The 24,144-nt window shown below is 45.8% G+C and overlaps 1 protein-coding gene across 5 annotated transcripts; it reads left to right on the forward strand.

Moving 5' to 3' along the window:
- Positions 1-1,919: 1,919 nt before the first annotated feature.
- On the forward strand, positions 1,920-23,699 carry BLCAP (BLCAP apoptosis inducing factor). Of its 5 annotated transcripts, none has more exons than XM_075901302.1 (2): positions 1,920-2,083; positions 21,895-23,699. In XM_075901302.1, exon 2 carries the CDS (start codon positions 22,013-22,015, stop codon positions 22,274-22,276), a length of 264 nt encoding a protein of 87 aa, XP_075757417.1. In that variant the 5' UTR covers positions 1,920-2,083; positions 21,895-22,012; the 3' UTR covers positions 22,277-23,699. The 5 variants fall into 5 exon arrangements, with proteins under 5 accessions (XP_075757417.1, XP_075757418.1, XP_075757420.1 ...); XM_075901303.1 differs by lacking the exon at positions 1,920-2,083 and adding an exon at positions 2,097-2,256; XM_075901305.1 differs by lacking the exon at positions 1,920-2,083 and adding an exon at positions 2,329-2,511.
- Positions 23,700-24,144: the final 445 nt, after the last annotated feature.

Consider the following 24,144-nt stretch of genomic DNA (forward strand, 5'->3'; position numbering starts at 1 on the left):
ATCATTTTGAATTATGATCCTATCCTCCAGAGCAGTTGCAACCCCTCCCAGCTTAGTATCATCTGCAAACTTAATAAGCGTACTTTCTATGCCAATATCTAAATCGTTGATGAAGATATTGAACAGAGCCGGTCCCAATACAAACCCCTGCGGAACCCCACTTGTTATACCTTTCGAGCAGGTTTGTGAACCATTAACAATTGAGTCTGCTACACAGAATGAGATGTACATGAACAAACAATATTTCTATTACAGGTTGGATCTCCCTGGTCCACTACCTTTGGGACCTGACCAGTCCCAAATGAGAGAATTTGCCAGACCAGGGGAGGTCTCCTGCCACTGGCTCCCAAGCCCATTGCCCACTGCTGGCAGGCTGCCGCAGCAAGCATCCTGCCTCACCCTCCCGCACCCGCAACCCTTGCCCTATTGTTGCCAGCTTCCTAGGCAGCAGAGGCTCTGTACCCAGACCCCTGCTCGAGCAAGCTGCTGCGGAGTTCTGGCCCCAGCACTGGCTCTGCCCTCCAAGCTCCATGGCCTTAGAGTTGCTGCGGGGCTCTAGCCCCAGCGCTGGCCCCGTGTTCCAGCAGGCTGCTGCAGGGCTCCGTGGCACCGGGGTTGCTGCGGGGCTCTAGCCCCGGCTCTGGCTCCATCCTCCAGCAGGTTGCTGTGGGGCTCTGGCCTTGCTCTGCTGCAGGGCTTGACTCCAGCCCCAAGCTCCCATGGGCTGCTGCAGTGCCCCAGCTCTGTGCTCCAAGAAGCAGCCAGGGGGCTCCAGCCACAGCCCTGTAGCAGATTAAATGAAAACACTGTGGTCCAGGAGCATCAGTGGTCCCGCTGGATTACGGATGTTTGTTGCCAGACCAGAGAATGCTGGTTTTTGGAGATACAACGGTACGGTACAAAGTCACAGAAGGGCTGTAATTTTGGTAACATCAGCAACGTAGCTCTTTACCTTTCCCTACTATGTGCATTTTATGATGCTTCTCCACCAGAGAGACGAGACAAACTAGCCCCATGGCTCTAGGTATTACCTAGCTTTACAGGTAAGCCAAAGCCATTAAAACTGATGTGCAAAGGGTGTTTGGAACTAGTGTTTTCATTGAATCTGCTACAAAGATAAAAGTATAAGATAGTTCTAAAGACTACTAAGCCTGTTTAATGCTTTGGGGGGCTTGATTCATGATATTTTTAATATTTGAAATTGGCAAGTCTGTTTTCTCAGCTGGGATAAATTGATGAGCCTTCATTAAAGTCAATTAAGCTATGCCTGTTGGATTCTGAACTAATGTATGTCCTTATTATGCAAGCTATGCCAGGGTAGTCATGTTTCTGGGTATAAAAAGTGCGTTTCCCCTCACTATGTACTGCAGTGCATGATAGATGATTGGGTTGTGCATGAGAGGTTTTCTGAGGAGGAGAGGAGAATATCAAAGAGATGCACCACTGAGGCTGACCCAGCCATCACCGCAAATTCCGCCCGCACAGAAGTTTGCTCCCCTGATTCGCAGGGCGCATATGAAGGCAGCTCGCAGCCCCCGGCGTTGCAAAATTGGATCTGTAAGATCCCCAGAGAAATGCGTGCATTGCTTTGGTTTTAAATGCCCCGCTGCATTGTGCCTGGGGAGGGATGCGCTGCAGACACAAGCAGAGCTATTCAGTTGCCACCGCCATCTGAATGCACCTACGACTTTTACAGCGCACGCAGCCCGGCCTGCTGCAGTTCGACCACGAGGTTCCAAGCGATTTCTGTCCCTCTCCCCACCAGCCTGCTGCACGAGCCTGGAATCTCCAGGCGGCCGCGGAACGCAGCCGGGGCTGTCCATGACGCTGCCTGATCAAAATACGCCCAGACCAGCTCCATCGGGCCAGGTTTTCCCGGAGGGCGCTGAGACAGAGCGGGGAAGCGTGTTGCCCATTAGTGAGCAAGGCCGCCGGGGTGACATGGGGTGGAGAGTCAGGCGGTTGTAAAGGGCAGCCCCAGGGAGGACCCGTCGGGCAGCGAGCTCGTGGCCTGAGAGAGTGACGGACGCAAAGGGGAGCGGGGCGGTCCGGGCTGGGGCGAGCGCCATGGCGGACAGCGCAGGTAATTGGGCCGCTTGCGAGGCCTGGGGCCGCAGGGGTCTCTCCGAGCCCAAGGGAGGCCCCCGGCTCGGGGGAGGCGGGGCTTGTCTCCGGTGCTCCGCCCCGCGCCGGCCGGTAGCTGCCTTGGGAGCCGGGGCTCGCTCAGCGCGCTGGGGCCCGGCTGCTGCCCCCGAGGTACGGATCCCGTCAGCCGCCTCGTGGGCGGGCCGCGGGCTCTGACAGCCGGCGGGGGGTCTCCCTTCGCCCGGGGGCTGCAGTGACTCCGGAGACTCCGCGGGGCCTCCCTTGCCTGGGGGGTCCCGCGCTGCTTAAAGCCGGGGCGGGGGGGGGGGTCTGACTCCGGTGTTCGGCGAAGATCAGCCGCGGGGCGCTCTCTAGAGCTGAGATGTAAACGGCAGGGGTGGCCCCCGTCTCGCCAGGGGCTGGTAGGTACGCGGAGAGCAGAGCAGGGTGCTCTGGCAGGTCTGCCTTTCGTGCACTGGGAGGGGCGTGGAATGTGGCCTCCGTTGCCGTTTCTTTGCTGAGCCATTTGACTGAATTCTCTAGATCGACATAGTCCCCTCCTCTTTGAATCCTCTACCACAGGGATCTCAAACGGGGGGTTGTGGCCCCAAGGATTATTACATGGAGGATTGTGAGCTGTCAGCCTCCATCCCAGAATCCCACTTCATCTCCAGCATTTATAATAGTATTAAATATAAAAATGTTTTATTTTTTAAGTGGGAGGGGATTATGCTAGAGGCTTGCTGTGTCAGAGGGGTTACCATTATAAAAGAGAACCACTGTAATCATGTAGTTCTTTTCTAATCCCCCTTCATGTCCTTTGGGTCTATAGATGTCCTTTATTCCAGTTCTTAGTTTTCACAGCTTTATTTTTTAAATTAAAAAAAAAATCAATGTGCACACCTCATAAAAACTGGTCTGGGCTAAATTTGACAGCCACAAACAGCAGTAGTTCTGTTTACTGTTGATCCATTCCTTTGCTGGTGATGAGCCAGGCTTGTAATTTGGATGCAGTTGAGGGTTGTAAGGCAGTGCTTGACCTGGTAGGGCTCACTGCGCTGAACAAATATGTTGAAAATTTGTTTTAATTATAACAGGCATATAATTCGTGTCAGTGGATGTTGTGTTACACCTCCTGCTGAGATGCAAGCATAGATGGATGACATGACAAATAATTGTGCCGCTGTTTTATAGACTACTTTGGTTTGATTTTTCTTCTTTAAAATTGTGATAGGGATACTATACTATTACCTGAAGACCAATGGAGGGTTAATTACTTGCAAAATAGTTCAGTAGTTCAGGCTCTCAAATATTTTTTTTTTAGTGATGCAATAATTATCTATAATTTACAGTGGAAAAATTAAATTGCATTTGCTATTCTTTCCATGCTGTCATTCTCTTCTATGTATCTGTGTTCTTTCTCTCCTTTCAGAGTCAAGCAGGTAGCATGAAGGTCCAATATTAAGAATACAAAAATCTCCTTACTGGGTCAGATGAATGATCCATCCAGCGCAGTATTTTATCTTCTGACAGTGGCCTGTTCCAGATGCTTCGGAGGGAATGAACAGAAGAGGTCAATTTCAAGTGAACCATCCCTTGTTGTCTGTTCCACTTATGGCATTTGAGGGTTTAGGGACATCTGGAGCATGAAGTTGTGTCCCTGACCATCTTGGCTAATAGATATCGATGGATCTAGTCTCCATAAACTTCTCTAATTCTTTTTTGAACCCAGATATGCTTTTGGCCTTCACAACACCTGATGGCAATGAGTTCCATGTGTTGACACTGTTGTGTGATGTAGGAATGTAAGCGACTAGTACCTTGAATAGTTGACTAATCCATAAGTCTAGGGTTATCAGGTTAACTCCCCCCCACTCTTTGAGCTGGCTTGAAAGTTGGTTCCCCACAGTACCATCTCTGCAGTGCACGGGTTGGAGGGGGGGCAGGAAAGCAGAGCCACAGTGGTCCCAGAGCCAGTGTAAGCCGGGACTGCTCAGCCCTGGCTTGCGCCAGCCCCAGGAAGAGCTGCGGGGCTCTTACTGCATTTAAAATGCAGAGCTGCAGCAGTCCACAGGCCGGCATGAACAGTCCTGGTTTGTGCTGGTCCTGGGAGCTACCCCCACTGTGGCTCTGCAGTTTAAATGTAGTAGGAGCTGGGCAGCCTGCGCGCCTGGCTCCTACTATATTTAAACTGCAGAGCCACAGTGGAGGTAGCGAATGCCTCCCCTTTTCAACTACTTGTGTAGCCGATACAATTTGTATCGACTACACGATTAGACGGTTACCCACTTCTTAACATCCTTAGTGTGAAGTAGGGTTTATGTTTGTTTTAAACCGGTTGCATGTGTATTTTGTTCATGTTTAAAAGTCTTAGAGGGGTAGCTGTGTTAGTCTGTAACTTTAAAAACAACTTAGAAACTAACAAAAATACATCTAGTATCATTAGCTGTCGTGGGCAAACCCCACTTCCTTAGATGGTTCATGTATTATGTGAAGGGTAAATATTACTTCCCTATTCACTTTTTCAATACCATGTTTTTATAGTCCCTCATTAATTGTTTTTCTTCTAAGCTGTACAATCCCAGTCTTTTTTAATCTCTCCTCTTATAAAAGTTGTTCCATAACGCTAATTAATTTTGTTGCCATTCCTTTCACCTTTTCCACTCCTAATGTAACTTTTCTGAAATGAGGTGACCAGAACTGCAAGCAGTATAGGCATACTATGGGTTTATATAGTGGCATTATTATATTTTCTGTCTTCATATCTATCATTTTCCTAATAGTTCCTAACATTTTGTTAGCTTGTTTGACTTCCACTGTACATTGAGTGGGCATTTTCAGAGAAGTATGCATGATGGCTCTAAGATCTTTCTTGAGTGTTAACTGTTAATTTAGACCCTCTTATTTTGTATGTATAGTTGGGATTATTTTTTCCAATGTGCATTTCTTTGTAATTATCAACATTGAATTTTATCTGCAGTTTTGTCACCCAGTTATGTGAGGTCTATTTGTAACTCAAGTAATTTTGTATTGTTTGTATATCTTGGCAGTTCACTGTTAGTCTTTTTCCCAATAATTTTTTAATACGTTGAACAACACAGGTCCCAGTATATATCTTTGGGGGTTCCTGCTGTTTACCATTCTCCATTTATGAAAACTGACAACTTAGTCCTATCCTTTTTTTCCAACCAGTTAGTGACCCATAAAAGAATTCTCTCTCTTATCCCATGACAGCTTAGTTTGCTTAAGAGCCTGGGGAACCTTGTCAAAGGCTTTCTCAAAGCCAAAGACACTGTACTCACTAGATAACCCTTGTGCCCATGTTTGTTGACTCCCTCAAAGAATTCTGATAGATCAGTAAGGCATTAATTGCTTCTTATAAAAGCCTTATGGACTCTTCAACACACTTTGTTCATTTGTGTGTCTGATACTTCTTTTCTTCACTATAGTTTCAACCAATTTGCCAGGTACTGAAATTAGGCCTGTGGGTCTATACTTGCCAGGATCACCTCTGTAGCCTTTTTAAAAAATTGGTGTTACATTAACTATTCTTCAGTCATTTAGTACAGAGACCACCTTTGTTAGGCTTACTTACAGCCACTGCTATACTTACTGTGGTGGCTGATGTTCACACTACTCTCTTTCTGTTGGCAGTGTACATCCTGCAAGAAATGCTTCCACCCAGTAAAGAGGGTGTGTGTTGTGAGGGGCAGTGCCACACTGGGAACCCATCTGTCCTTTGGGGCTTCTCACCTCTGCACTCCCAGCCGGATGGAGTAGGGTAAAGGGAGGCTTCCCTCATGGTGGGACAGATCTGGCCCGGAGGCCATATTTTGCCTGCCCTGCAATAGCTACACTGACGCAAGCCCTTTGCCTCCCCATGTTCTTACATCTGCGGGAACAAGGTTGTAATATAGACACTGACATAAGAAGCTGCCTTATGTCAACCTAGCTGTACTGTAGAGACAACTTAATTCTTTAAGTGGAATTATTCATGAAAGGAGATGTGTATTTGGGGTTTTATTACATCTAACAAAACAGAAATACCAGTAATCCAGTACTGCTTTATTAGCCAGTAGTATGTTCTGATTTAGAGTGGTTATAGTGGTTATGAATAGGGATGTAAAATACGGTTTAAAACATTAACCCCTTTACCACGGGTTCCTAAACTGGGGGGGTGCCCTCCTGGGAGGGCGTGAAGAAATTCTGGGGGGAGGAGAAGGGCGCGAGGCGACCCAGCCTCCCCTTCTCCCCATCAAGTTTTGCTGCCCCGGTCAGTTTGTTTTTGGTTTTGGTTTTTTTGATCAACAAGTTTTGCTGCTATTTTGGGGGGTGGGCGTGAGGATTTTTCAAAAAGGAGGAGTGATGCCAAAAAGTTTGGGAACCACTTAAACTCTATGTTTAACTGGTTAAGCAGCCCACCATGTAGTATTGCAGGCAGGGGGAGCTCCAGCCTGTCTGGGCCTGCTGCAGTGCTGGCTCCTCTGGCCAGGCCGGTCTGAGCCCTCTGCACTGCAGGTGGGGGGCTGCTGCAGCCAGGCTGGGTGCTGGTTAACTGGTTAGAATCATAGTGTTGGAAGATACCTCAGGAGGTCATTGAGTCCAACCACCTACTAAAAGCAGGACCAATCCCAACTAAATCATCCCAGCCTGGGCTTTGTTTCCCCGATAAGCATGCCAGTAAGGTAAATGCTTATTGTTTAACTCTTTACGTCCCTAGTTATGAAACTACCATTTCTCCTGAATGTAGACACTACCAGAACTCCATGAATGTTTTTGCCTCTTTCCGATCCACTCAAGTTATGGAGAAGCAAAACTTCCTCCCAGGGTTGCTTCTCTCCTAAGCACTTTGGATAATGTGTGCCATTGAAATTGCCCTCCACAATACCAAAAATATAGGCTATGCTGAGCAGTTCAGTATTCTGTGATCTGAAACCTACATTGAGTACATGCTTTACTCCTATTTAGTACAAAGTCTGGTCTCATGTTTGTGCAGATGCACAATTAAAATGTTAGACTCAGACAGCTCAGGGAAATGGAATATGTGAACAGGTAGACTCATTTTCCAGGCAGGAATGTTTTGAATCTTGGTGACAGATTTTGAAAGAACTGAGGCAGCGACACCTATAGTCATGATCAGTTATAGAACACAACTCCTGTCTCCAGAAACAGCTCATCTTCAAAGCACTGACGAATTTAACTGCTTCCACACACCAGCAAAATCTTGTGGAACTCCAGATAAGCCATTCTGCTACTGACTGTGCTACTAAAGCTGTTCCCTGGTACTTGTCACTTATACTTCCTTGGTTCACTTTTATTGCAGAGGTTTGGGTGTCAGAATATGCATTAGTAGCAATTATAGACCCCATGTGGGACTGATTTAAGAGCTGAAAAACTCAGGCCTGAGTCAAAACCTTCTTTTAAAAGAAAACCATGTGCGAAACAGAGAGAGAATTTAGAACATGGTCCTGACAAGGCTTTTATTCCAGCTGAACTGTAGTTTTAAAAATGGTTTTGTAGATAAGCTGTATGGGAAGGGCTCTTACAGTGAGCTTCTGAGGTGACCTTATATAGTGAACGCATGGCAGAGAGTTAGTGACAGAATCAGAACTTTGGTCAAGTCACTTAATCTGTCTCATGCCCTTCCCTTTTGGGGATGTTTTGTGAGGATGGATCGATTTTCGTAAAATGTTTCAAACATGTACATCTGTATGGAAGTGCTCAGTTTTGCAGTTAGGGTGGAAGTATTTGCAAACTTTGTTGAATTAACTTGGGAGATCTCATTTGCTCTAAACACCTGATGTCTCTAAATTCCATGGAGACGTTTGGTTTTCTAAAAAGCTGATTAGTTGGCCAGTTTCTTGCTGGCATGTAAGTGATTTCTTGCTGAGAAGTGCTTCAGCTGTCAGACCGGGTGGCTGCTTGACTAACCTGCTGGGAGAGAACTATTCATAAATCATCTAAGCTTTGCCTTCCCTCTGGACCAACAACTGCTTAACAGCAACCCTAAGGAGGGATGAATAAGATTACCTCTAAGCACTTCCTTGGGTGTTTAATGAAAGCCACCTCTGATTATTCCCTCTAGTTTTGACTAATAGAGCCCTATTGGGAAAGTCATGCTCTCTTTGCAAAAGTGAGGGGTTATAAAATGGGTATCCACAGACTAATATCTAGGGAATAAATACCTTACAATTAAAGTTATGATGAATTCCTATCCAGGAACATATCACAGGCTACTCAAATATATTTATTCTAGAGCTTTTTGAATACTTCATTGCAAACATTTAAAAGTTTGAGCCATACTGGTAACTTGTGACTGGTTAGATAATTTATAGTATTGTTTCTGTTCCCTGAATGTGCAAGTACTTATACGTGTGAATCTTAAAATTGTTCCCGTTAACAAGTTAGTACTTAATGGGTTAAATAACCAAATCGTAGAAAAGTAGAGTTGGAAAGTGCCTCAAGAACTCATCAAATCCATCTCCCTATGCTGAGGCAGGACCAAGTAAACCTAGAACATCTCTGACTCCCTTGAAGCCTAGTCTAGAAGTTACCTAAGAACGGCCATACTGGGTCAGACCAAAGGTCCATCTAGCCAAGTATCCTGTCTTCTGACAGTGGCCAATGCCAGATGCTCTAGAGAGAGTGAACAGAACAGGTAATCATCAAGTAATCCTTCTCTGTCGGAGACTGGAAAAAGATGACAGTTGGCTAGGGACACCACCTCTGCCCATCCTGGCTAACAGCCATTGATGGACCTAACCTCCATGAATTTATCTAGTTCTTTTTTGAACCCTTTTAAAATCCTGGTCTTCACAACATCCTCAGTCAAGGAGTTCCACAGGTTGGCTGTGCTCTGCGTGAAGAAAAACTTCCTTTTGTTTGTTTTAAACCTGCTACCTATTAATTTCATTTGGTGAGCCTTAGTTCTTATATTATGGAAACAAGTAAATTACTTTTCCTTATTCACTTTCTCCATATCTGTCATGATTTTATAGACCGCTATCTTTTCCCCCTTAGTCTCTTCTTTTCTAAGCTGAATAGTCCCAGTCTTTTTAATCTCTCTTCATATGGCACCCGTTCCAAACCCCTAATCATTTTTGTTGCCCTTTTCTGAACCTTTTCCAATGCCAACATACCTTTTTTGAGATAAGGAGACCACATCTGCACGCAGCATTCAAGATGTGGGTGTACAATGGAATTATAGAGAAGCAATAAGATATTCTCTGTCTTTTTCTCTATCCTGTTTTTAATGATTCCTAATGTTTGGTTGGCTTTTTTGACTGCTGCTGCACAGTGAGTGAATGTGTTCAGAGAACTATCCACAATGACTCTGAGAGCTCTCTTGAGTGGTTATAGTTAAATTAGCCCCCATCATTTTGTATATATAGTTGGGATCATTTTTTCCAATGTTCATTACTTTGCATTTATCAACATTAAAATTAATTTGCCATTTTGTTGTCCAATCACCTAGTTTTGTGAGATCCTTTTGAAGCTCTTCATGGTCTGCTTTGTTCTTAACTATCTTGAAGTTTAGTATCATCTGCAAATTTTGCCACCTCACTGTTTACTCCTTTCTCCAGATCATTTGGGGGTGTGTGAGTATGAGTGTGTGTGAAAGAGGATTGGTCCCAGTACGGACCCTTGCGGGACACCACTCATCACCTCTTTCCATTCTTAAAACTGACCATTTATTCCTACCTTTGTTTCCTGTCTTTCAACCAATTTAACTACCCATATAGTTAGTTTTTTCTTAATCTACCCTAAGGCCAAGTCTACTCTACAAACTTTTGTCTATTCGTGTTGTTGTCATAAAGCTGCTGCAGTCAGTATATTGCATGTGTGTATGCATGCTTGGTTCCTTGTGTTGGCGTTGTGTGTACTTACCAGAAGTGCTTATACGGATGAACAGTGCGGTGAACCATGGATAGGTATCCTATTGTGCAACCCACCACTGACCAGCATGCTTGTCTTTTGGGAAGTTTTGGTGGTACAGAAATGATTGGGAGCTAAGTGTCAATTTCCTAGCATGCATCTGTGTGTGTCTCAAAGTCATCTATATACTTTGCACCTTTAGTAAAAGTCCCATGAACCTGCGTCGGCCCTTCTCACTGTCCTCAATCTCTGAGAGAAGCATGAAGCCCACATATCTCTGTACTGTTGTCCTAAGTGTTGCAAGCACAAGATAAATGCTCCTCTGGTATTTGCAGGGCTATAAGAATAATTGAGTCAGTGGGGAACATGACAGTTTCCTGGAGGATATGCTGCTGAGGAATTTAGTTGGTGCCATTCACTCAGCTGATACAGATGCTACTTCTAGGCCTGAGGAAATGAGCACTGACTGGTGAGACTACATTATACCGCATACTTGGGGTGACTAGAAGTGGGTGCAGAAGTTTCTGCAAGGTTAAATTCCTGGATCTGTATGCCTACCTTGCACCAGTTCTCCAACACTGGATGCTGAAATGAGAGCTGCACTGACAAAAGTGATGATTGCATTGTGAAAACCTTCAGTGCCAGATTGCTACTGATCAATGAGAAATTTGGAATTGGAAAATCCACCTTGAGGGGAGTTGTTCTGCAAACATTCAGGTCAATTAATTGTCTCTTGCTGTGCATGACTGTGACTTTCGACAATGTGCAGAGCACAGTGGATAGATTTGCAGTAGTGGGGTGCTAGACAGCCCACAAATCTCTGTTTGGCACCAGACCACCATGCCACAGAGTACATAACAGTGCTCCTTTCCTGTGGCTATGGAAGCCTTGGAGGATCACCAGGGATGCTTTACAGACAGGAGTGTTGGCTGGTCAGTTAAGGTGCATGACACTCACCATAGGCGAAGAAGAAATGCCAGTAGTGATCCTGGTGGACTTAGCCTACCTCTGGCTTCCGAGCTTGTGAAGTTATACACTGGTCTCCTTGATGATTCCAAGGAAAGATTTAACTACCAACTCAGCAGATGCAGAATGAGAGTTGAATGTGCTTTGGTAGTTTGAATGGATGTTGATATTTACTATCAAGTTTGGATTTCAGTGAGAAAAATATCCCAGTGGGTAATATCTGTGAAGCAAAGGGTGAAGATAGAGTAGCTGTCTGCAGTATTTGAGCAGCCAGCGACAAGGAGCTATATGGCTCAGGAAGGCTTTGAAAAGCATTTGTACAGCAAGCCACAATGGTGGTATACTGTGCTCTACCTGGCCTTGCTGTTTGGGGCTTATTAAGAATTTTATGGTGCTTAGTGTACATCTATGAATATACCTGTCAGAGCACCTCTTAATTTTGCAGTGCTTGCTATACATTTGATTTTACAATGTTTGCTACTGAGCCTAGGAGTTACACTGTGCAGTAACAAGTGTGGTTTCAGAATTGCTTGGGACTCGGCAGCATATGTTTGTGAACTAATAAAGATGAGATGAACTATTTTCCAGGTAATAGAATTTTATTCAGTAACAAAACCAGTGCCAAGAAAAATCTGTGCAATTTAAAAGCAAGTACATTAAAAGTTTTAAGTTCTGTTCCATTAATTTATTAACAAGGGGAAAGAACATATTACATCCACATACAGCAACTGTGGCATTCCCAGATCAGGGTGAAGTTGTGGTTATTCTTTAATGTCACCCAGAGTGGAGGATTAGGGATATTGAGGACGAGTCGATTCCACCCCACCCCTGTTGCCTCTATCAGATAGAGGCAGCAGGGGCGGTGGGAGAGGCAACATTCAAAGGGGCAGCCCCGCACAGCTGAGCCCGGGATCAGCTGTGCGGTGTTGCTGCGCATGGAGCCATGGGTCAGCTGTGGCCCCAGGGCTGCCTCCTCTCCAGCGGGTGCGTGGGGGGAGGAGGGGCGGGGCTGAGCTCCTTCCCCTGCGGCATACATGCCATAGGTTGGGCATGCCCATTAGGGGGAGGGGCCTGGAACTGCCTTGCGGGCTGGATCAAAATCCTAGGCAGGACGGATCTGGCCTGGTGAGAAGCTTTTGCCCGCCCCCGGAATACTGGCATCATTTTTTGACAGGTGGTAATGATTTTAGCTTTTATCTCACTCCTGAAGGTAGCAAAGGCACAGAGAGAACATTTGCTTATGGCATCCTGAAGCTACCCAGGACTGTATGCTGCTAGTCTGTGTGCTGCAGTGGTGCCTGTCAGACGTTAGCACTGTCTGGTATGGGAAAAGTGTCCTACGTCAGAGGAAGAAAAAAGGCTGCTATTCTAGAAATCTTTTGGAGAGGATTTCAGAGTACCTCCATGGAAGTTTCATCAAGACCTCTCAAGGGACATTGCTATTTACAACAAAATGCTCTGTGTGACCCCTTGTGCTTAACTTTACAGGGGAATGAAAATCAAACGATAGTGATACCTCTCTTTGCTACCTTTTCTAGTATGAGTAAATTAATGAAGTCAGTAGCTGTGTGCTCTAAAGTTGGGGGTGCCATCATTCTAATTTACACATGTACACAAGTTTCCTTCTCTTGCATCAGGCTCACCCATTCTCCACTGTGGTGGAGTCTCTTGTCTTGTGGCATAGCAGGACCGCCAGGTCTTGTTTCTCCCATTGTCCTCACTTCTCATGCCAGGCTGCTTGGGGGGTGTCCATGGTGATATGCAGGGTAGTGGTAGGAGTTCTGCCATATTTGACATGTGGCTTGTAAAAATGGCAGGTCTGTGGCTTAGCACCAGATTGACTATAGGCCTGCCTGGTCTTCTGAGATACCTGATGTAGTTTCATTCCTGTCATATGGCACTGCTGCTGGTCCCATCATACATCTTCTCCTGCATCCTCATAGCAACCTGCTCAAGGATGTCCATGTTTCTACGGTAGATCTGTACCTGTGCTTGCAAGACTCCTTCTCCCTACAGGCCCAGGAGATACAGTATCTCGTGTCTACTCTAAGCAGAAGTGCATTTGGAATATGTAGCTACCATGGTCAGCTGGGGAGTTTCATGAAACAGTAGAGCTGCTAGGTGTGCTCACCAACTGGGACAATCAAGAAAAGGCATTTCAGAAATATGCAGGGCTTTAAAACGGAAGAAAGGGGGTGGTCTCCATGGCTGCAGGCAGTGGAGTTCTCAATTGTGACCAGAGCAGTCAGCATCAGTCATTGTGGGACTGAAAGACTGTTAGGGTCAATATCAGTAAAGCAGTGTCTATACTTGTACCAACCTACCTTCACCTCTGAGCGTACTGGTGTTCAAGCAGTACATCCCAGTGTGCCACACGGATAAGAAAGGGGCTTGCACTGGAGGCCCTCTGCTGCAGGTGAAGATGTCATGTCCAGTCAACCAAGCTTCTGCTAGTTGCCAGTGGGGCTCCCACTGTCCTGCAGCCTGGCACTGCACTGTGCTAAGCAGCAGTCACATGCATGCTGTCTGTGAAAGGGGCAAACTGGGGGGCCATGCAGGTGGAGGCGTGCTCCCAGCCAGGCTCCTGGTGGTGTATCTCAGCCTGTCCTGCTGCCCCTTGCCACGCTAGATGGATGTCGCACAGGCATGTGCCATCCCTACAATGTGCAGTCCCTGTGGGAAGGGGAAGGAAGTTGCTGGGGGTCTTCATGTGCCACAAGTGGCAAGCAGCACCCCCAAAGCTACAGCTCCTTTTGGCCAAGAATAAGAGCAGCATGGAGCAGGGACCACCAGGTAACTTACTGTGACCAGGACTGCCAGGCCAGCCCAGAGCCCCTTAACCGGATTGCCTAAGTGCCCCCTGTCATGGCTCCTTCCCCACTCTGGCATGATAAATGCAGAAGTGGGGGCCAGCAAGTGTATCCCAAAGCCTCATCTACCAGGCTTTGGTATAAAACTTCCCCCAAAATCTTAAAAACCTAGATCTTGGGAATAAAACTTCCGCTGCCACCACCCAAATGTTGATAAGAAATCAGGGAAGAGATCATTTGGGAAATCTCACCCCTAAAATAAAAATCAGGGCACATAATTAACCACTGCCAGGTTAATAAAAAGAAAAGAAAGAACTTTTATTATTACAACAGTATTCCTGTTGCAAGCATAATGACTAGATAGGAAGGTAACAAAATATACTCATGGAGAAACTCCATGGGCCTAGAACTTAGTTACAAAGAAAAGCCAAAACATCTTTTAAACCGTGCCAGATCTCAGATCCCATACCCAACCCTTAAAACAATAAAGCCTAACGAAACTATCTACACTTTACCCTACTTACAGAAAATGAAGAATGGTGTCTTGGAGAGAGAGAGAGAGAGACATGCTTGTCCCTCTCTGTAGCTGCAGAGAACCCACCCAGAGAGAGAAAAGGGAGAAAAGAAAAAACCCAAATTCCTTTGTCCCAGTTTGAAAGTCCCACCTACATTCCTACTGGTCACTCCACCTGGCTAGGTGTAGTTAACCCCTTAATCCCCATGCTGCTGGGTAACCCTCATAATCATGACACCCCCAACCCAGAGCCCTACACACCAAGGCCCTGCCCTGACTCCTGTACCCCCCCACACTCAACCCCCTGTACTCAATCCTTCTACACTCCAACTCCCTGCCTTGACTTGCACTCCTGATGCCCTGACCTGAGTCTCCCACAACCTGCAATCCTCTGCCTTGACTCCCGCACCACAACTCCCTGCCTTGAGCCTCTCTCACTTCTTCCACATGCTGCCATTCCCCTACCCTAACCCGCCCCCCCACAAGAACAGTAGGAGAGGACAGTATCCTGTAGGAAATTTAAGTTACTTTCACCCCTGTTCAGGAAGTTGGTGTTAACTGTGGTGCTGTAACAAGACACTTAGGGTGTATCTTCACTTACCCTGACATTGATGCTCCAGAGATTGATCTGGGGTTGGATTTAGTGGGTCTAATAAACTCCTGCTAAATCAACCACTGTTGGTGTGTACATTGACCCCAGTACACCACTGGGTCGCAAGGAGTAAGGGAAGTGGACAAGAGTTTCTTCCAGGGACCTCCCACAGTGGGGATGCCGCAGAAATTTGACCTAATGTACGTCCACTCCACCTACACTGTTCTGGTACCTGGGGTTTTGTATCTTAGGTCAATTTTCTCCCATAGTGTCAATCTGGCCTGACAAATTTTAAATGTGCAAAGCTAGGTTGATACAAGCACTTTGTTGACTTAATTTTGGGATGTAGACTAGGCCTAAATCTCCTTTGTTGCAGATTAAGCCCATTACCACTTGTCCTATATGTCCAATGGATATGGCGAACAATTAACCACCTTCCTTTCATAACAATCTTCAAGTACATTATGGGTTGTTTTCAGGTGCTCTCTCAGCTTTCGTTTCTCAAGACTAAACATGCTCAGTTTTGTTAATCTTTTCTTATAGTCAGGTTTTGTGAACTGTTCATTGTTTTTGTTGCTCTTCTGGACTCACTCATTTGTCTTCTTTCCTAAAGCATGGCATCCAGAATTGGACACGGTACTCAGCTGAGGCCTCCCCAGTGCTGAGAAGAGTAGAACAATTACTTCCTGTGTCTTCAACCCAATACTCCTGCTAGCACACCCCAAAGTCAGAGCTTTTATCTCTGCTGTATTCAGTTAGTGTTCTACTACAATCCCCTGATCCTTTTGAGCAGCACCCTTAGCTTGCTGTTTCCCATTTTCTGGTTGTGCATTTGATTTTTTTTCTTCCTAAGGATAGAGCTATTCATGGTTCATTATTGATTTTTTTTTTTAATTTCAGACCAGTTCTCTAGAGCCCTGCAAATGCATGCATATCCACGGCTTATTTTTTTGGATGCGGATACAACATTTTGTATCTGTGCAAGGCTCTACAGCAGTGTTTCTTAAACTGTGTCCCGTAGCACACTGGAACAACAGAGTTCAAAATGGCCACCCTTAAAGGGGCAGGCAACTCTTTTTTCTCAATATCTCCCCCCCCCTCCCCTCCCCTATCCTCCCCCCCCCCCCAACAAAAAAAATTCTTGGTGTTCCTCATAAAAAAAATTATTGTTTGGTGTTCCTCGCTCTTAAAAAGTTTAAGAAACACAGCTTTACAGTTATATACCCAAATAACTCTCCACTCAGTCATTTATGTCATGAGCAGGGCTCGACAAACTATGTAGTCTATTCACCCGTGGCGAGTAGATTACAATCCGGAAGAGCCGGGTTTGGGCAATCTGCGCATGTGCAGAACAATCTGCGCATGCGCAGATCGCCGGACAGCACAGCTGGCGAGCAGGGCTCGCCGCGGCTTGGCGAGCCCTGGTCATGAGTGATACTGGACCTAAGACATCCCCCAGGGGTCTCCACTAAATACATCCCCAAGTTTGACAGCAAACTTGATAACTACTCTTGTGTGGGTGTATGTTTTTTCAGCTAGTTGTGATCCATCTTATAGTTGTTTCATCTAGATCCCATTTCCTGTTAGTTTATGAGAATGGCATGTATGACTGTCAAAACCCTTTCAAAAATCAAGAAATATCACATCTGTTGCTTCTCGCTATCCACCAGGACAGTAAGCTTGTCAAAGAAGGCAATCAGATTAGTTTGGGAATTTGTACTTGACAAATCCATGTTGGCTATTCCCTATAATCCTATTATCCTCTTGGTGCTTAAATATTGTTCATGGGAGTAAGTGGAAAGGATGTGAGTGGATTCACTAATGAGCATGTGGAAAATCATTTGTATTTGCTTACCTCTGATGTGTTGTGGCTCAGTCCCTGCGGGTACTGCAGGAACTCTGGGGCAGGAGACTTTGTGCTCCTTGAAAATCATAGAAAGGAGCTGTGAATTTGTGGAGTGCAGTGAGTATCTTAGGCAGTTTTTTGTGCACTCTGTGACTCAGGAGTCTAAAGTTAAATTAATGGGCTAACAGCTGCTAAGGATTCAGAGGAGTCACTGCTCCTGGAATGACTAACAAGAGTGGCTGACAAACCAGATGAGTGAGCACAAGAACTGCAGTCTGGAAAGATGACAATGCACCATCCTAGCCAAGATGAGAGAGAGGTGAATGAGATCAGCAGGTTTGGAAGAAGCAGACTGCCATTGTGAGAAGAGGAAGCACAGACAATAAAATGCTGCTGGATGTCAATTAATAATTTGCTGTCAGTACCTGGGAAAGCATTCCTCTTGGGGTCAAGAGCAGATAACTCTAATTTTCTGAAAGAAAAAGAGAAAATCAGGTGGATTCAGTGTGTTTGCTGTGTTCCCTCAGACTGTTGCTTACAAGTCTCGGCATAGTTGGACACTTTTAAAATACTTCGATAACGTAGATTAAACATAGTGTCAAAGACCCCAAGCAAGCAAATATTTCACCTTTTTAATAAAAGGAAGGTGATATGGGTAAGGTGACAGAGTCCCTGTGGGACACTCTCATAGTGGGACTTGAGTGAGTGAGGAAAAACAGGTAGAAAGAGAGTACCTGTTACTAGTTACAGCTGATTCACCAGCCAGGGAAGATGGGATCCGTGTTCCAGACAAATGCACAGTTTAATTCCTTAGCTCAGAGTTCTAATGTTTTGAATCTTGGTGTCTTAAGATTATACTGGGTTGCTTTATTATTACCCTTCAGGGTTGTGTGTTAGCATTTGTCTCTTACTTCACAGCCCTACTCTACTGAGGTTTCTCCCCAGCCAGTCCCTGCTCCCTATAGGTGTCGTTTTGTCTGCCTTCTTCCTCTGGCCGTTTCTCTGACCAAGGACAAGAAGCCTTCTCTGATTGCCTTTAGGCACTTGAGAGCAAACATGAGAAATGGTCTGAGGTAAATAGGATGAAGTTTAAGAAGGACAAATGCAAAGTACTCCACTTAGGAAGGAACAATCAATTTCACACATACAGAATGAGATGAGAAGAGATTGTCTAAGAAGGAGTATTGCAGAAAGGGACCTAAGGGTCATAGTGGACCACGAGCTAAATATGAGTCAACAGCGTGACACTGTTGCAAAATAAGCAAACATGATTCTGGGATGCATGATTCTGGAATGCGTTAACAGAAATATTGCAACTAAAACATGAAGTCATTCTTCTGCTCTACTCTGCACTGATTAGGCCTGAGTTGGAATATTGTGTCCAGTTATGGGCACCGCATTTCAAGAAAGATGTGGAGAAATTGGAGAAGGTCCAGAAAAGAGCAACAAAAAGTATTAAAGGTCTAGAAAATATGAGCTATAAGGGCAGTCTGAACGAATTTGGCTTGTTTAATTTAGAAGAGAGAAGACTTAGAGGGGACATGATAACAGTTTTCAAGTATCTAAAAGGGTGTTACAAGGAGGACAGAGACACATTGTTCTCCTTGGCCTCTGAGGATAGGACAAGAAGCAATGGGCTTAAACTACAATAAGGGAGGTTTAGGTTGGACATTAGGAAAAACTTCCTAACTGTCAGGGTGGTTAAACACTGGAATAAATTTCCGAGGGAGGTTGTGCAGTCTCCATCACTGGAGATATTTAAGAGCAGGTTGGATAGACATCCATCAGGGATGATCTAGACGGTGCTTGGTCCTGCCGTGAGAGCAGGGGACTGGACTTGATCTCTTGCGATCCCTTCCAGTTCTAGTATTCTGTGAGTCTATGACCTACTACTACAGCTCTCAATCTTAAAGGGCCCAACAACTGTAACATATTCCAGTACACTGCAGTCCATTGGTGGACATAGTGATTTTTGCACATACTTTATATAATGTGTGTGTGTGTGCAAAGTGCTTTGGGGGATAAATAGGGACAAAAATTGCTATATAAGTAATAATGAGATTCATGTTGTGCACATGATAAGGAGCAGTTTAGAAGGATTCAAGGTGCACTACAAAGTGTTGACTTGCCACCATTGTTTTGCTACCTGTTGTCATACCCGATGGTTGAATAAATAAGAAGGAAAAATGAGTGAGAGCTGGGAAGAAGCAGTGACTTAGCTGCTCAACTCCCCTGGGAACTGTGCTGCTAACTCACTTCAGTAAAAACTTACCCTGGGGAGGAGCTAACTACTACTTAGTTTCTATAATGAGGTTCAGCTGAGGATCTCAGCATGCTTTACAATGGCTAATAGCCCTTCTGTACCTCTGTGAAGTAGGAATTCTCTTTCTAACTTATTAACTAACTATGGCCCATGGACACCCAGCCAGTCAGTGGAGTCTGGGGGTCAGATTCCTATTTCTTGGCTCTAACCACTAGAAAACATTGACACATAAAACAAACAACTTAGTAATGTGAGGCCTGAAACTCATTAGTTTTACTGATAAAATAAACCTCACATTCCTGCTCCCTGCTGGAGGGTGCTTTCTCTCCTCTCCACCAGACCTTCTGCCCATCACCCCCTGCTTTCTCTAGAAATGCTCTAAAGGTGGAGCCGCTGGCCTGGCTCCTCTTTCATCACTATTAAAATACACCCTCTTGCTTGTAGCATGCGAGGAATGTTGAGTATGAAGCTGGAATGTGCTCCCAGCTTTTGAGCTGGTGGAGCAGGTACTTACACATGCCCAGGAACTTCTTAATTTGTTTTATGACTTCACTTTCTTTTGGCAGGAAAGCATTTAATTTGTGGCTGTGTGTTGTGTGTGTGGTTCTCACCCGCCCCTTCTTCCCTTCTCATCCCCACTCCCCTAGCCAGGAAATCCCATCTAGTTTTAGCTAAGGGATATGTTGTTTATCTTCTCAGCTTCTCTTTTCTCTTCCTTCCCCCACAACCACAAGTTCCTGCCTGGCTCAGCCCTTCTTCCCCTTGACACAGAGCAAACCATGCCATAGGATAAGCTGTTACAAACCAAGAACATGTTTGCTGTGCATGGTCATTAGAACCCCTGGCACTTCTAAGAGGAGGGGTTTGCCTGTTGCCCTTGGTCATACTTTTCTCCTGCCCTTTTGTGTCTTGACTGGCTGCTATTCCCTTCAGCTGTGCTGTATATTGTAGTTATGAGGCACTGTGAGATGAAAGGTGCTGTGTGAATGTAAACTGTTCTCTGAACTGTTGTTGAGAGATTTCCTTCACTGCACCACCTTGCTTCAGCAGGGTACTAGACTAGGGGTCAGAACCAGGCCAAGTACTCTAATCCTAACACTGACTTGCTGTGTGATCTTGGGTAAGTCTCAAAATCCTCCCTTTCTAGCAATTTGCCCTGTCTGTAAGATGCTGTCTGTTCTAAAGTACTGTGAGCACCTTGGATGAAAAATGCTGTCTAGGGCTAAAGATTCTAGCTGGAGCTGCTCAGATTGCTCATTGTGGCTACCGCTGGTTTGTTAATAGAAGCAGTGCGATTGAGTATTCTGGTTGGCCACCCTCTCCACTCAGATTAGGGATGTGAAAGGTTAACTGGTAATCGTGGGGGTGCTGCACCTCCCCACCTGAGGCAGGACACTTCTCTAGCCTCACAGGGGACCCGCTTGATGGACAGGGGCTGTTTGATGGGAGTCAGTGGCAGCCCCAGCCCTTGCTTGGGGACTGGGAACTAAGAGCCAGCCCCAGCATAGGTTTCTGGGAGCAGGAACCCCACAGGCTGGGGGCTACTCCAGCCAGGCTGGAGTGGTCCCCCCCACCCAGATGCCACATAGTTGGTTAACTAGTTAAACTTTAAGCAAACCCCACATTTAACCAGTTCACTGATTAAGCGTTCTTTTACATCCCTAATTCAGATGTCTTCTCAAAACATGCTGCTTCCCCATGGTTTTAGCAGGATAATCCAATAGAGGAATCCCGTGTTTCTAAACACTGTTATTTTGAGATCGGCCCAGGTCCGGTCAGAACGTGCCTGTCTAGCTTACATTGTGAATTAATCTTCTGCATTATAGTGTAGTGTACATGCAGTCGTCATTCAGAGGTTAGCTACACATGGCTTGAATTTCATGTTGCATGTTTGGGATCTCTGCTGTCAGTGCGGCATTAGAAGATGCATGCTGTATTTGGGACTAGGGGACTTTTTAATTGGCCCAGGTGTGTGGAGAGGAGATGGTACATGGATGGGCTCAGGATCTGAGTTTTTCAGAAATGTGTCCAAATGCCACAAAGGCATCTTTCTCTGATTTCTGCCCCAGCCTCCCCTTTTCTGAGATATTAAGAAGCTGTTGAGAGAAACAATTTAATTCTTGCTGTTTACTTCTTTTCCAAGGACCGTCTTTATAGTTCCTGCATCTGTGTGAAATTGATGAGGGGCTGGGCATGACTTGGGAAGAAAGGATGAGGGATTTGGGCTTGTTTAGTCTACAGAAGAGTGGGGGATTTGATAGCAGCCTTTAAGCACCGAAGGGAGGTTTCAAAGGGGATGGAGAGAGGCTGTTCTCAGTACTGTAGTGATAGATGGCAGAACGAGGAGCAGTGGTCTCAAGTTGCAGTGAGGGAGGTTTAGGTTGGATATTAGGAAACACTATTTTACTAGGGGCGGGGGTGAAGCGCTGGAATGAGTTACCCACGGAGGTGGCAGAATCTCCATCCTTAGAAATGCTCCAGTCATCTCCATGGAATCTCCACCAGCGGCTCCAGTCTTTCTCCATGGAATCCTTTGCTTTCCCTCTAGCCTCTCGTTGTGCATAAAGGGTTGGGTTTTTACTGCTTTCTTAGAGTTTTGGCCAGTGACACTGGTAACAGCTGGCCTTTGGGAAATAGAAGTGTTGACCAGGAAATTAGACCAAGTCCATCTCCCTGTCAGTGCAGGGTTGCGCACCTCTTGATGGGTTTTTTTCCTAGCGTTATATATGAGTCGGTGGTGTTTCCACCATTTCCCCTGGGCGACTGTAGTGCAACCTCAAATCTCACTGTCAGGAACTCCTAATATTAACTATACCATGTTAGAACAAAGCTGTGCTTGTCAGGGTACAGTACATTGAGAGCAAATATATGATTGTGTATGAGAATTGCTGCTGGCCTCTCTAATGTTCTTCTAACCCCAACTGTTTGTTTGTTCTTTTAAAGCTTTATCTTCACGGTACAGAACAATGCTGGGAATCCTGCTCGCCTGAGGAGCTGCAGGAACAGGTTCTAGGAGCGCTTCTGATTGCTGCTGTCCCTGGGTCCCTGCCTGCCAGCCGCTATGTACTGCCTTCAGTGGTTACTGCCTGTCCTCCTCATCCCTAAGCCCCTCAACCCAGCTTTGTGGTTCAGTCACTCAATGTTCATGGGCTTCTATCTGCTGAGTTTCCTCCTGGAGCGGAAGCCATGCACAATCTGTGCCTTGGTCTTTCTGGCAGCCTTGTTTCTCATCTGCTACAGCTGCTGGGGGAACTGCTTCTTGTATCACTGCAGTGGCTCCCAGCTGCCTGAATCTGCTCACGATCCCAGCATAGTTGGTACCTAAAGGATCCTCCAGCTTGCTAACAGCGCTGGGTTTGCTTTTAAAAGAAGGGGTTTGGGTGAGGTTGGGGGGAGGGAGGGCTTGTTAGGCATGTGACTGGAGTACAAGCAGCCTGTTTTCTATAACGTGTGTGTGGACTAGAGCGGTAAATTCCTGATCAGCCCTCCCACATGGCGTATGAAATTTGACGTCCGTTGTTTACTGTGTGAATCTGGCACTGCCACCTGCTTTTAGAAGCAGAAGAGTTATATATTTTCCCTTCCCTTATTTCTGGGAATGGACACTGGCCCTCTCCTCTGGGAAGTGGTGAAAGAAGGACCTGTTGCAGCTCTCCCACTGTTGCATGGTGTTGGTCATCCATGTTTGGCTCTCGATGGTCTGTATACAGCCCCAGCTGTCTCTGGAAGCATTGGGCCCACCAATTCCGTGGAAGCAGTGAGAAGATTCTCCATGCTGCTGTTTGCGGGGGAGCCAGTCTTCATTGCTCTGGATTTGCAATAACTTAACAGATGCTCTCGGCTGAAAGCTGCTGGAGCCAGAGACTGCTGAGTCATCTCCTCCTGCTCATCATGCCAAATTGAAAATGTGCACTGCCCAAGTGCTTTCTGAACAACTTGCGTTCTCCCAGATCAGAACTGAAAAACCTTTGCGTTGTCACAGAGCTGTGTCTAAAGCGCTTCTCACAGGCATCGGAGCCTGCCTCCCTCTCTGCTGTATTTCCACAGTTTACTGAGGTCTTGACTCTGGATACGAAGCATGCTCTGCTGTGGTGTTTGAGGTTGTTTTCATTTCACTGTTAGTTTAACACTGTCAGCATTTCTAGCTGGAGTAGTGAGGTGAAAGCAGAGAGGGAGGGTTCAGAGTTTTAGTAAGCATGATTGGGGTGGTTCAAAATAGCATATGGTTGTATCCATTCAACTGACAGTGTTTGCAGGCCGGGGCTGTCTGTGCATTTTCTTTTGTCCCAAGCAAACCAACCACTGTTAATGTGCAATGGAGGGTGAGAGTAATAAAGGGCTAGTGAGCAGTCCTGGGATCTCTGTTCTCTCCTGGCAGGCTGGTTTTGGGGAGCCCATGGGAGGTTTCCCTAGTGGTACTTGCTGTACAGCTTTCTTTCCTGCTCTTCTGGTCCAGTGCATAGCAGCACCTCCCAGAAGGAATGGTGTTCCTTGCTATGGCAAATGTTTGCTTGTGAAAAACTTAACCAGTTTTTGAAATACACTGGGTTTATATGTTTTCAAGGTTATGTTCCAATTTGCCATCCATTTGTTTCCATACAAGCTTCTCTTACTGCAGAGCAGCAGAAATGGTTGTTGCTCTCTCAAGGGGGGTTAAAACTAAAACCAGCTGTGAAACTTCCAGAGCATTGTACTGTTTGTTCACTGCACAGCTGTTCACAATGTTCAATAAAGCTTTATAAACTTTGGTCTATGGACTTGTGCCAGTTGTGATGCATGCACTACCACTGGACTAAGGCATCTGGATGAGTAATGTTTTCTGACCTTTTCTGCCTCACTCGACAATCTGTTCCCAGAAAAAGGTGCAGTGAGCCTTCCAGAGATGTGGTTCAGGAGTTTACACCAAGGTTTGTTCGGTGGAGCGTAGCTCCCTGCCTACCGATGCTTTCCATTGATTATTTAATGTTGATTCAGGTTGTAGGGTTTAAACTCTTACACGTGGCATTGGGACCTCATCCAAGGTTGCGTCACTGAATGCTGTGTATGTTTGCTTTGACCTGCCCTTAGAGCTTGAAATCTAAAACTCAGTCTATGGGTGTGTTATTGAAAGTGTGACCTGTAATTCATGGCATGCAGCACCAGTGTGGGGGGAGTGTTCTGGTACCTTCATTTCACTTCACGTGTTCGATGACA

This window comes from Pelodiscus sinensis, chromosome 18 (genome assembly GCF_049634645.1).
Source record: "Pelodiscus sinensis isolate JC-2024 chromosome 18, ASM4963464v1, whole genome shotgun sequence".
In the NCBI taxonomy this organism is placed as follows: domain Eukaryota; kingdom Metazoa; phylum Chordata; order Testudines; family Trionychidae; genus Pelodiscus; species Pelodiscus sinensis.